We start from the raw sequence: 14,467 nt of genomic DNA, 5'->3' as shown, positions 1-14,467 counted from the left end.
TCGAAGTGACATCACTGTCTTATGAAGGACTGATTCTTACAATTAAAAATCGTAATAATTTTATTTGTAATATCTTTTTCTTAATTTCACAAAATGTTACATTTCCTGTCAATCTTCTTATCATTATTTCCGTATCCCCATCCGCAGATGTCAATAAAACCCAGATTCGTAACATCTCTGGTGCATTATCGGTTGATTTTTATTATTATTATTCATCATAGGTAGACTGCCTTTGCTGGTGCGCCTATATTCCGTTTATTGCTTTTTATCTGTTTTCTTCCTCCATCAAAAATGCATCCAAACGGTTGTTTAACTGGTTGACTGAAATGGAATCGACAACTAGGCTTGGAAATTTATTCCAGTCTGAAAGCACCGCGCTGGAAAGGAAGTTTTTCTTGGGATTGAGCTGGAATTGGGGACGACAGAGCTTCCAGTTATGACTCTATAAATTGGTGATGGAATTTAATTGATACATCTCATGCATGGGGCAGTTGAAGTAATCATTTAGCATCTTTTAAATTTCTATCAAGTTCCTTCACTTTGTTGATAAAATTATTCTATAAACTAAATCCTTATTTCATACCAAACTGTGATATTTTTTGTTGTTATTAGAGCAGTGGTGTAGTCGGGCCGGAGCGCACTGGAGCGGCGCTCCGGCACTTTTTATCTGAGCAGAGCAGCGCTTTGGCTCTAGTCAGGAACAAATATTACGTTTCAAAAAAATATCTACTTAAGTCTCTTCGAAGAATTTGAAATAAAAACAAACGTATTTATTGCCGGATAACTGGCAAGTCTAAATATGTGTCCCTCCCCCTCCCCTCTCCCACCTCCCTAACACTTCAGCGTAGTGGTGGCGGTGCGCTCTGGAACTTTTTTATTTAGGACTACACCACTGTATTAGAGATAAGCAGTTTTGCTGATGCACCTATGAAATGAATGAAAGAAAGTGATAATCTTGTAAATGGGAAATTCATAAAGTTAGCCTAAAAAAATTGGACTAATTGATACTTTTTCTTACTTGGCAACATCCCACACGCAGATTTCCTCCCTCAAAGTTGACAAGCTGGCAACGAATCCGTCATTTTCCAGACGCACAACCAAGTCATAAGACTTCACATCCAGCACCTCGCTCACTACTAACTCCCTGTTCCTTCCTTCGTGGTGCCTCTCGAGGTTCAGCGGCAAAAGGCACGGAACCGGCGGACACTTCACTTCCTCCATCCACTTCAGACAGACGTCACTCTTGATGCTTTCACTCTTGTCCTTTAAGAAGAGATAGAAGAAGGCGTGGAACTGTTTGGCATCGTAGTTGAGAGCGAAATAATTGATTTGTAGAAATTCTCTTAAGAGTTTAATGTGTTCGGGAGTAGCCTCGTCTTTGCTGTCCATTCTGAGCAGGCCGATGTCTTCGAGGAGTTGGCCACAGCCGAGGGCCGATATCTTGTCGTGTATCCATGTGATGTCTGTGAAGAATTCCTCGTGGGCGAACGATAGGAGGTCGTCCTTGCAGAGGTGGTAGCGCTGATAGGGAACCTCTTCTAATTTTCTTGCGTTAAAACTGAAAGAAAAACATTTCATATGCATTACTAATAAATTAAAATGCAGCAAAGGTTTTTTTCTAAAATCTCTTATGTAATTGCGCCTTCTGAGGCAAAACGGCAAAAGCAAAAATTATTCCGAATTAAAGTTAAGTTTTTATCCTCGAGGGATTTTATCTACATTCCCTATTAAAAAGAGTTTTTGTTTCTCTGTTAAGATTGAAATATATAACTTTAAATTGAATATTTGAAGCACTAACTTTGCGATTTTTCATTTTAATATAGCTGCGAATTTAGTCAGAGCCGACCGGTTTCAGAACATGACTATTGCTTTCTCAAGGCTTAAATAAAAACTAACACTTAATATTTTCAATCTTATCAAATAACAAATAGATACCTAAAATATATCATCTGACAACATGTGTTCAGTGTTTTATGTTAAGCCCGTAGATTCTCAGTAAAGGAATAAGGGGTAGGTAGTATGTATCAGATCGAATTACTTTTCTATCATTATTTGTTATAGGCAGGCAGCCTTTGCCGGTGCGCCTATATCTCATGTACTGCTTTTTGTCCAAGTTCTTCTTTCTTCAAAAAAGCATCCAAACGGTTTTTGAACTGGTTGACCGAAATGAAATGGACAACTAGGCTTAGCAGTTCATTCCAATCTGAAAGCACCCCGCTGGAAAGGATGTTTTTCTTGGGATTAAGATGGAATTGGGGACGATAGAGCTGCCAGTTATGACCACGTAAATTTTGGTTGGGATTTAATAGATACATCTCATACAAATATTGACTGTTATTTACATCTCTAATATTGTTAAGATTATTCATTAAAAGTACTACTATTAAATTAACATAGATTTTTCTAAAATTAAATTAATCTTTTTTGTCAGACTGTTCCCCATCTGATCGTACTGAGACAAGTTCCCTTACCATTCCGGAGAGAAGCGATTCTCCTGGGACACGAGTCGTCCCACCATGTTGGAGTCGCTTTCCTCGTACCACTTGCCCTGCACAAAAAAAATACACCACTATAAACACAGCGTTGGTACTTCAGGGTTACATTTTTTTTTATTTCAGTTTACACTGACTTCAACTATTTTGGTTGATTAGAATTCATTTTTATTTTTAGCAGTACTTATGAAGCCCCTAGCATCTCAACACATAAAAGATGGCTCAGTTTGAGATGGACTGTATGTACAATAATGATCGGCCATCCAGGAGGGAGTGTAGTTAAGACAATAAATGATATCAATAAAAGCAGGACACCAAATGCCGAACACTCTACACGTAGATCGGAAGGTCTGTTGGCGAACAACAACAGTCCGCCTTCTCCTGGCGAATTAATGCTCCCTTATTTAAAAAAAAAACTAATTTAAAAAAGGGGGTAGGAGAAGAATTGGAGGACCGAAGCTGAAGTGGGGGACGACATGAAGAAAGATGCAGCTCGGCTTCTAAAAGCTGAAAATCGGAAGAAGGCGGATGAGGATAGGCGCAGTTGGAGGCGTGAGATGAAGGAGGGCAAGACTCGATTCGGGCTGCAGCACCATCGAAGAACAATAATAAGAAGTGTTCTTACAACTGAGCGAGCATCTTCATCTTACAAATAATATATGTACTTCTAGGAATATAAAAGAGGAAATCTTAAAACAAACTTATTTCAAATAGATTTGATTTATTTTTTATTCAAACATACTGCCAGCAACTGTAACAACAACAATTAAATGCTCTAAATTTTACCTAGTGTAAGAAAACATTTTATGTATACAATTTCCCGTATCACTGGACTTCCTCGTTCTAAAAAAAAATTATTTGTACCTGCTAAACCTTGGAAAACATGGCTACCTCGGAAACCGCAAATTTGTTGCTGGTTTGACATAACAACGCTATAAATGATTGGTTTTAAAAAATTAGTTCATTTTTATGCATTTTTTAAATGCTCTAATTTTTACCACGTGCAAGAAAACGTTTTTTGTATCCAATTTCCCTTAGCACTGAATATCACACTCTCATTGCGCTCGAACTGGATGTCGTGTTCCATAGTCTTAGCGGATACAGTCTCTCCCGTCTCAGCAGCCGTAACTGACCTGGAAGTAGTGCAGCAACTGCTGGCGGATGTGCGTCTCCACCTGCGGGAAGAAGCACTCCTTGGCGGCCTCGCGCAGGGCGCAGTCCCTCCAGCGGGCCCTCCCGTCGCCCCCCCAGCGCAGGAAGGGGGCCACTCGAGCGGACGCTCGAGCCCAGAATATAGCCGCTGGCGCCCACGGCACTGTAATAAACATAATCATTATAATTCACCATTCGACGCAGAGAATAAGGATTATTCGGTGGAAATTATAGGCAGATAGATCAATTATCAATCGATTAATCATTGACATGCATGAAGGATGTCGATTGAGTTGAAGTAATCTTTCAAAATAATAATGATAAACAAAGGAAAAAAGCAAATAAAGTAACAAGATCATACAAGTAAATAAATATGTACAATTTTGAAATTTATATTTGGAGCACTAACTTTTGCTATTTATGTATTATGATTAAAATTCAAATAAATATTTATTTACCAACTGGTTTCGAAACAACATGTGCTTCCTTATCGAGGTATAATGAGGAAGGTCAGTGGTTTTTTTTACTATTTGTTAATCGACTATCAAACTAAACATTTTTTTTTTAAAACATATTTTTATTAATTTAGAATTTAAACAGACGATTATAAATAAAAGCTATAAAAAATGTTTTTATAAAAAGTGTAGGGCCTGTCATCCAATAAGATGTCTTCACTTAATTATACTAAAATAAAGCGACAACGGTTTAAACTATATGAAAAATAAATATACTATGAATTAAAATACAAGAAATATGGACAAAACAAGGAGATAGTGGGAAGGAAATTGATGAGAAGTGGTGGAGTATGAATGAAGGAAAGTAGATTTGATGACGAGAAATAAAGAAAAAAAAAAGACAAAACACCTCTTCTTTGTTATTCTGAATCAAGCCTATTAGTTCTCTTCCATACCTATTATCTTCTTCTTCTTCCAAGTCGGTCCCTCAATTTTGAGGATCGTGACCACCATGAACACTTCTAATTAGTCTGTTCCACTACAGTCCATTCTCAGCCCGACAAACCGACACATCAAATTTTAGCCCCGTAGCCTCCTTTATTTGGTCAGTCCATCTATATGGGATTCTACCTTGGCTTCTCTTACTTTCAACTCGTCCAGACATTATTGCCTTTTCTAGATTGTCTGACTCACATCTAGCAATATGTCCAAAGAAAGACTCATCTTGAATGCAGCGATCCTATTCATTATATTATTTTTACTATTTTTTTTATACATTTTCAAGAATTTTTGCTTTACAATTTAATGCTTTAATTTTTACAGTGCATAAGAAAGCATTGCACTGAACTTCCTCATTAGGAATTGATTGAGCTATGTCAAATAGTATTATATTAGCGCCCCCAGGCAGGACCCTTCTCTTCTCTAGACCGGGCCCCCCAGGCTAGTATACTCACGGTATGTGTCCTCGCTGTGGAACTGCCTGTCTCTGGCCAGGATGTCCACCATCTCGTGGTCCGCCAGGCCGTGGCGCGCGGCTGTGAGCGCCCCCAGACAGGTGCGCAGACGGCCCTCCCCGCACAGCTCCTCCAGCGCGGCCAGGGCGCCCCCGGCCAGCGGGGCGCCACCCCCGCCGCTGGACCGCGCCCCCCATGCCTGCCATACGGACGTGCGCCATGCAAGAATCTGAAATCAATCAAAATTTAAAATTATACCAAGTTTAATAAATATTAGATTAACTTAAAAGTCCTGAAAAATAAAATCAAGTGGATACAAGTCCATCTCATTGTGTAATGGTTGCCACGTTCGCCTTACATTATTGAGATTAAATATTTCAATATTCCTGGGCTGGGACCTGTGTAACATTCAACACTCTATAGGTATTATTTGAACAATATTTGAACATCTTGATTCCTTCAATTCCTCCATGTGTCAAGTTAAAGAGCCGAAAACTTAAAGGATGCGAGTGAGATTTATTTGATTGAATTGTTGATAAATCCACCTGGTCCAAGAAGAGTATATAAATTGAAAAATATTTTTATGGATATTCTGAACTCGTTTTTTAATATCTATTTAGTATGTAAATACACGCTAAAAAAGCATTTTCACGCTTGCAAAAGCTATCAGAATACCAGTCTAGGGGTGGAATTTTGGACCTTCCCTACCTCTAGAGTGATTAATTTGAAGAATTTTATTATTTTAAAGTGACGAGACTTTGCTTCACATAATGGCCACACTGATGATTAAACCTCAAATGGTGCATAAAACAGCTGCAAAAACAGAAATAAAACTAATGCGGTTTGGTCAATTCAACTTAATTTAGTGTTTTGGGTAATGCTTAAGGTCGCAATAATGTTCAAAATGAAAATCGTCATGTTTGATTTCACGTGCTCTTATTTTTTGACGTTTAATCATCAGTGTGACCATTATGTGAAGCAAGTCTCGTCACTTTAAAAAAAAATTCTTCAAATTAATCACTCTCTAAGAAGAGAAGAAAAGAAGATCCAAAATACCACCCCAGGACCTGTTTTCTGATAGGAAGTTAAAATTCATCTTAAATTTTATCTACAAAGTAAAATAATGTTTTCTGTATGAAAAATGGAATAAGTTAACAATTTTTTTTTATAAAAGTGTTTAATTACAGGTTACCGATGTAGAATTTTCGTACAAATAAATCGATGTTAGTTTATACCGTCTTGATATGTACCGATGAAGATAGCGTTCATAATCGCGGCGCAGGATTGATGTGATACGTAACGCTACAAAGCAATCAGAAACTTCAGCAAAGAGTATGAATGACACACAGCACTACCCAGAACAAAACGCATTTCAACGGGAGAAAAAATCTTAGCAATTTAATAAATTTGTTTCAATTGGAAGTAGATTGTCCGCGGGCAAACCATACCTAAAGTCAGGCGTGATCGCTGATCAAGATCGAGTGTGACGAACCTTGGCATGCAGCGGTAGTTTGCACTCCTGCACGGAGCGCAGCACGCAGTCCTGGATGGCGGAGTTGACGGAGTGGTTGTACTGCACGACGCCCGCCATGACGACGCTGCGCGCCTCGGCGGCGTCCAGCTCGGGCACGCGCAGGAAGCAAGAGCCCTCGAGGCGCGCGCGCAGGGCGGCGGCGGCGGCGCCGCGCGCTCGCCCGCCCTCGGCCGCCGTCAGCAGCAGCTTGGCGTTGTCGGGTAGCCGCGCGGGCAGCCAGCCCAGCACCGCCGCCCCGGGCTCCTGCGCCTGGTCCAGCCCGTCCAGCATGAGCACGGTGGGCCGCTGCTGCGCGATCTCGGCGATCAGGCGCTGGAACACCTCGCACAGTGTCGCCATATCCTGGAAAAGACATTGCTTTTTAAAATGATTCTGCGCCATTGGTAATCCAGTGTTATTAGAAATGCCAAGAAACCGAACCTAAGCAACTGAATTTCTCAGTGGCAGTAGTTAATGTTGTCTGTCTGTGTAAAGTTTGCATAGTATTTGTTCACCCAAATATTTGTCACAAGTAAAACTTACATGTTTCCCGGTGTACTGAGAGCCGCACAATATCATGGAACACTGGTTCACTATTGAAGACAGGATACCCTCCAGGGTGTTGGACTTGTTCGTGATCCCAACAAATCTGTAAATACACAAACGGCACATTAAAGGGAGCTAAAACTCTTTTACAGTTTACACAATCCACAATACCTAAACTAACTGGCCAATCAATTTTAGAGTACGATATAATCGGATGGGGTGGTGCGAGCGACACAGTTTTAAATAGTGTATTTGTTGCACAAAATTCATAATTAAAATAATACTCCGATACAGACATCTACTGAAGAAATATTCCACAAATATAAACTTATGACACCAAAGCAATTATACGCTAATACAATAAATACTCACTTAAAGATTCAAAAACTATTCTTACTCAAATGAAAGCATAACCCCTACAATACATCACATACAAATATAATAATCACTAGATCCTCAACACAAAGACAACTTTAAGAAATTCAAACTAATACCGCTTTCAGACAAAGGAATTTTGAGTATTATTCTATTAAAACCTTTAACCTACTTCCACTGTCTATTAAAACATTTAGTAACGAGAAAATGTTCAAAAATGGATAGTGGTGCTAAAAAGAAGTAAAATGGATTGTCTCGTTCGCCTAAACCAATATTGAATCAACTGCTCCACAAATGTATGGCTTATTTTATGTTTTTGTTCTTTCATTGTGCGTTTTGTAATATAAATAATATAGATGTACATAAAATTATTATTAACATAAATACGTTGTGTTTAAAACTGTCTGAACATTTTGTTAATTATCTCTGTTTATTAAGTCTTCTTTGTTTATTTTCAAATGTAAAAATATTTATAAAAAAGTATATTGTTAAATGTCCTCGGCACGGGTAACCCCAGTGAGGTCACATTATTTTTATTATAATCATAGTTTATAATGGAAAAAAATATGAATAAATAAATAAATAACCATTAATAATAGAGTACAAAAAATAATATGGTTCAAAGGCTACAAAAAATGCCTATTTTACAATAGTACATGAACATAATTCCAAATCTCCGAGTATTTGGCCAGAGTCAATGAGGAAATTGAGTGTTTTTTAAAATATTTTTATGCATCGTATTATCAGTGCTATGCTTGTTAGTAAAGCTAGGCTCCCAACTGGCCTGAGGGTACCTGAAGGCGAGGAAGGCATCCGGACTCCACTGGTGGCAGCTGTGGGCAGCGCGAGCGATTAGGGTGGACTTCCCGCATCCCCCTGCACCGACTATCACCAGGGGCTGTGTACTGTCGCCCATTATGTAACTGGGAAGGAAAATTTACAAAAATATTTACATATTTCAGTACAGTTCCATAAATACAAGTTAAAAACCCACCATCATAAAACAATGTCTAACTACCTAATCTTGCCTTTAGTAAGAATGCAGTCTTACCTCAGAAGCTTTTATGGACTCCTACTGGTTGCGCTACTTTTACTATGAAGGTTGCGATGTTAAATATTAATTTACAGCCAAAACTCAGATCAAAATGTAACCATCCTTTTTTTCTATGGCAAAGAGGTGTTGACTGTTGCCGCGAGTGCATGCGATTGCCATTTTCACTGATAAATTATTTGAGTGATCGTCATTATAATTTTGGATTCTCGCACTTCTCAATTGTTTATTCGTTCAATTTATACAAACCCATTGTGTCTTCACGCGAGACTATTCAACTTCAAGTGGTTTGTTCAACCCAGCCTCCCATACAGCCTGCCCGCAAGAAGAAGTTCAAACAACTTATTGTATCGAGACTAGGTGGAGAGTCCCAATATAAGGTGAGTGCGTATTCATTTTGTATTGGAGTTCGGAGAAGCATTGTTATAACCGCGAACCAGCGACCTGTGAATCCTGCGCCTACCTTTCATCCGGTAAGTGGCGCAGTCACTTATTATTACTGATAAAACACTTGTACACTCACGTTTTAACTTTGTTAAGAATGTGTTCTCTATTGACGCTGGACTGCGCCGTCTTCTGACAGAATACCGTGTGATCATTCAACTCCTCGAACATGCTGCAAACAAATATATTGAATTAGAAAAAAACTTCAAATGGTTTGCCTTTAAGATTCATCTACTATAGAACATTGTAATTTTATGAACTCATTATGAATATATCAGATTAATATATTAATATTTTTTTATAATTTCAACTGGGATGGCTGAAAACAATTTGTCTCAGAAAAAAGCTTGATCTAAACGATTTAATATTTTGATTTATTCACTACCACTTCAATTTATTTAACTTATGCAATACCTCACGTGTCACTCAATTTAACTAAGCATCCTATTTACCCTTGGTAAATCTTTCCTAGCTTTAAATACTTTGAAGTTCACATAACTGAGGATGGTGGAATGCATAAAGAACTTGCATCAAGCCTAGGAATTGCTGAACCAACTTTTGACACGATGTGTGCTGTCGAACTCTACTCCACACTCAGTCAAAACGAAATGCCGAATATTCAACTCTTGTATAATGCCAGTACTCCTATATGGGTGTGAATCTTGCCACCTTACCAAATCAGAAAACTTCTGGGTTTTTAAAGTAGCTGTTTGAGCAGAATATTTTCTATGAGCACAGCTGTCTCTTACAACAAGCTTCTTAAAGATGCAGCATCTAGCGATGCTCACATGCTCCTAAAGGCAGATAAAGAAATGAGTTACCTGGCGTGCACGCCCTGCGCGTGCGCGAGGGGCGAGCGCGAGGCGTGCTCCTCGAGTATGGCGTCCGCTGCGGCGCGCAGGCGGCTCTGCAGATGCGCCCGCACTCCGGCTAGATAGGCGGCGTGTTCCGCTGGCTGCACACCGTCCGCGCAGGCCACGACTGCGCGCGCTATGTGCTTCTCCATCAACTGGCACTGGAGGGAAACAAACAGCCATTACTTGAGAGGTAAAACAAAATCATCATCATCTAAAGGGGTTTTCTCCCTCAAATCATTATCGTCATTTTCCTGTTCACATTCAGCGATGCATGGAGCGCTAAATTGGTTATCTAACTGCAGTGTACACCCCTACGGGTGTAGGGGTATGAAAGTCACCCTACTGAGCAGACCAATACTTATTGAAAACAAGCAGTGATGTCGTGTTGGTATAATATTTTACTATCAAATAAAGATTTTACCAGGGATGAGTTGAGAAGTACTGACTTGTTACTGACTGAGCTTATGTAGTAAAGACTTCACGGTTTTTTATAGTAGCCTTTCTTATTCTACTCTCTTTTTCCGAATTGTCCTTTCATCAGCAAATTGGTTTCCGAACCAGGTACGCTATAGTATCAGATTTTCTGATTCTTTTGTTGTCTACATACGGAAATGCACAATTCACCTTCAGCGCTGTCCTCTGGATGATCCGAGAGTGAATATTGTTTTAAAGGGTGAAGTCCCATAGCATGGCCCGCTATCATTTGATATATGAAGGTGTGCCATACCTGAACATTGCACAATACGAAGGGCCAATAACAGAGGGCACTGTAAAAAAAACATTATAGAAGAAGAACATAAGAGAGATTATTATCTTTTACACGCCGACAGCCTCCGAAGTAACATGTGACGATTTTATTAAAATTATTCTTGCCATTATTTGTAATTTAGTGAAAATAAACCTCATTTAAGTAATCGGGATACATTCTAAAATACGTTGTGAGAGTGGCATGTTTGCCTCGACACAAGTGTCACACCAGAATGGCCTCACCTTAAGATCCTTCTGCAGGTTGGCGAGGCGGCGCTGCAGCTCCCTCTCCCCGGGACCCTCGGATTCCCGGACCTGGGATACCCGACTCAGCCACAAGCAGCGCCGCGCCAATTCCTGGCTCATCAGGACAGTATTGTGCACCTCCTGGGAACCGAAATAAAAAGCTTATGGTATTAATGGATTTGAAATGAGAAGCTCACGTCATATCAATCGCCAAGAAATCCAAGCCGAGTCATTAATTTATTTGATTAAAAAGGCATTCCAAAATATCACTCCAGAAGTATACAGGACTTGTGTAGGATTTTAGAGTAAGGATTAGTATCCTAGTATGGAGCCCCTAGTTTACTAAACCCATCAAGCTACTGGAAAAAGTCCAAAGATGTGCCACGAAAATCCCTAAATTACTCAAAAGAATGCCATACCACAGCAGATTAAAAGCACTTGGACTTGCATCATTCAAAAAACGACGGAAGAGAGGGGACTTAATAAAAACTTATAAGATACTAAACGATTACTATGACTGCCCCCTGATTTGCCCCCTTTGGATTATTTTTAAGGAAGAAAAATGCCGACAAAAAGCAGTACACGAGATATAGGCGCACTAGCAAAGGCTGCTTGCTTGTAACAAAAAAATATTATTAATATTATTATTATTCTAACGCAATGGATTGGACTAATTAATAAAATGATTATGTTTATTTTTAAATAACAAACAAATAATCCATCATGCTGTTATTTCTGTAGGGGTAGGCAGAAACGATAGAATGCCACATTTCTCTGCCTTTGCATTCAGACCTTGCTTCATTTGTATCCATACATCTTCCTTCTCATGCCCGCACGTCGATTATCCCGACTTTTGACATGTCAATCTTCAAGTAATTGATGGATTCGGTCATGCCATGTGTTTCTTGGTCTTCTTCGTTTTACGCCTCCATAAACGACGCATGGTAAATCTTTACTGTCATTCTCTCGAAGACCATTCGATCTAGATGTCCAAATAAGCACAGCACTTGTTTCTAAATGTTATCGATAATGCTTGTATCAGCTTTTCGTACTGCACGGATCTCGACATTTGTGCACCTACCATACATTACTACTGCAATCAGCCAAATTTCATCCTTGTTTTTCAAATTCCTTACATCAGCTTCGGTACCGGGCTTTTTCATATTCTTACTCGTATCCATATAATCAATCAGTGTTACCTGCTCCACTACGGTGGTGAGGTAGGCGTCCCTGAGCTCGACGGAGAGAACTTTCTGGAAAGCCGAGAGCACGCGGCGTTCTTCGTCCCCCCGTTCCTCATCTCCTCGCGCCGCCAGCCGGTAACATGGCGGTGATGCTGCACTGTCCACCTCATACCTGGAAATCATCAACAGCTGGTGAATGCAGGACACAACTAATGACATATAATAGTTTTTTCACCTCTTTGAGATCTTTCCTTGCCTTTTAAGATAATTGTGCACTTCTTATCAATAATAATAAATTGTTATGGTATTATGCATCAAAGTATTGAATGAATTTTACCTACCATTAAAACTACTACCTATTGTGTTTCCTCTCTTATCCAGAATATGTTTATGTGAGATAGCATCTCCCTTCCGGCCGGCATTACCTAGTTCCTAGTGTTCCTACCCGCCTTTTAATACTGTCCCTTTTCTATGGCAAACCTTTTATCTCTTGAGTTAGTATTAGTATTACATCTGTCACAGGCAGGGAAAGGATATTTAATTAAATATTGAGGAAGATTATTTGGTGCCGTAAACCAAAATAAACTGTGGAGGACACGATTTAATTATGAATTAGAGGCACTGTATGGCAAACCCGACATTGCATAATTCATAAATAAGGAGATTACAATGGCTGGGCCATATCCACAGAATGAACCATGATCGGACCCCTTTAATACTACTCCAGAAGGCAGACAAAGCAGGGGCAGACAAAACTAAAAACTAAAGATGGCTGTATGATGTGAAAAGTGACATCACAGCAATTGGCCTGATGAACTGGAGAAGAGCCGCAGGTCGCAAGGGGAACATTTTTAAAGATAGGAGTTTGATGTCCAGATCCTTCGAAGACACACCAACGCTAAAACCACTGTCCATGTAATCTTGACTTTGTAATTTTACATTTTTGTTTTTTGTGTTAAACTCTAACGAACATGGCTATTAGCGATTTTCAAAATAGATTGTAAAATTGTCAGAGGGTCATAATATGAGAAAGAAAAACAGAATCAACACACCCATGTTTTCAATCGATTTTTCGTTTCATACGTGTCTTCAGTTATTGAACAGATGGATGAGTCGATGAAAGCAAAATATATATACCATCTGCTTAGGAGTTGCCTATCTTCTTCACTCTCCGTGCCGTCCACCGCTGCCCGATAGTCCGAGCTCTCGATGGTCAGTGGAAGGAGAGGAGTCCCCAGAGAAGAGTTGAGGAACAGCACCGGGATGATGTAGGCTGTTTCAGAGTGCCCTGGAAATGCAAACATCAACATCAAACAATTGCTGGGAGGCTACCGTTTGTATTTTTTGGTTGTATTGTAAACTCTAAGCAGACCGATGATGCCCGACAGCCCACTACCCTCCAGGGAAAGAGACATTGTGTGGTACACCGATGGCTGCAAGGAAGATGGCCAAGCAGGTGCTGGGATACACGTAGTTAGATCCGCGACAAGGTTCTCCATTAGCCTAGGGCTCTATTCCACTGTCTTCCTAACGGAACTCTATGCCATCTATGCCTGCACACATGAAAATTTGCGCAGACAATACAAAGTCGGGTGTCCGGTTGTGGTCCCGTGGCTAGTGTCTCGGACTCACAGACCAAAGGTCCGTGGTTCGAATCCCACTCTACCTCAACTTGATTCCATTTTCTAATAGCGAGCTATTTACAACTCTTTGAGAATGGCCCTCAAAATTGAATATTTGGGTAAATCATAAGAACGCAAATATTTCTTTTAAAAAAATAAATAAATTATTCTCTCAGACAGTCAGGCTGCTCTGAAAGCACTGAACTCTGTTGAGATCAATTCTAAATTAACCTTGAAATGCCTACGGGCGCTTAATTGTGTCGGTGAGTGTAACAGTGTGACATTAATTTGGGTACCTTGACACTCGAACACGACGGTAACGAGGCAGCTGATGAATTGGCAAGGCTGGGAGCTGAGACAGCCCCAATAGGCCCTGAACCCTGCTGTGGGTTGCCTAAATGTGCTTCTCGTAATGAGCTTAGGTCTGTGACCAGGAAGCAGAGCGTATTACTTTGGCAAAAAGTATCTGGTCAGCACCATGCGAAGGAACTGATAAAAGGGTACTCGCAAAGCTTCGCCTTTGACATAATAAAGCTCAGCCGAAATCAAGTGAGGGTTATCACTAGAGCCCGCCAAAGGCACTGCAGATTGAACAAGCACTTTGCTAGAATGAACCTTTCCGAAACTTCTAGATGTAGGTTCTGCAGCACAAATGAGGAAACACCTATTTACATTCTAAGCGAGTGTGATGTTTTGCATTATTAAAGGAGCCTCATACTCGGGGGACCACTGGTTAAACCTGAGGATGTGAAAGAGCTCGCTCCCAACCTAATAGCCCGATACTTTACGGATCTGAGCTTGGAGGCGGAGATTTAACAAAATGTAAACCC

At 40.0% G+C, this 14,467-nt stretch overlaps 1 protein-coding gene across 1 annotated transcript in view; it reads right to left on the bottom strand.

The window, feature by feature from the left end:
- LOC148274682 (NACHT domain- and WD repeat-containing protein 1) overlaps positions 1–14,467 on the bottom strand; it is a 63,143-nt gene that overhangs the window by 8,524 nt on the left and 40,152 nt on the right. The window contains exons 6-17 of the mRNA XM_088236776.1: positions 13,153–13,303; positions 12,031–12,187; positions 10,829–10,972; positions 9,803–9,996; positions 9,061–9,153; positions 8,281–8,409; positions 7,109–7,214; positions 6,545–6,928; positions 5,053–5,281; positions 3,626–3,807; positions 2,472–2,548; positions 1,019–1,558 (exon numbers count right to left, since the gene is read on the bottom strand). Of these exons, the coding sequence (XP_088092902.1) occupies positions 1,019–1,558; positions 2,472–2,548; positions 3,626–3,807; positions 5,053–5,281; positions 6,545–6,928; positions 7,109–7,214; positions 8,281–8,409; positions 9,061–9,153; positions 9,803–9,996; positions 10,829–10,972; positions 12,031–12,187; positions 13,153–13,303 (2,386 nt within the window). The remainder of the gene's footprint in view (positions 1–1,018; positions 1,559–2,471; positions 2,549–3,625; positions 3,808–5,052; positions 5,282–6,544; positions 6,929–7,108; positions 7,215–8,280; positions 8,410–9,060; positions 9,154–9,802; positions 9,997–10,828; positions 10,973–12,030; positions 12,188–13,152; positions 13,304–14,467) is intronic.

This window comes from Micrasema longulum, unplaced genomic scaffold (assembly GCF_059751315.1).
Source record: "Micrasema longulum isolate JH-2025_06_02 unplaced genomic scaffold, ASM5975131v1 h1tg001606l, whole genome shotgun sequence".
Taxonomy (NCBI): Eukaryota; Metazoa; Arthropoda; class Insecta; order Trichoptera; family Brachycentridae; genus Micrasema; species Micrasema longulum.
This window is presented reverse-complemented; position numbering and strand designations above follow the sequence as displayed.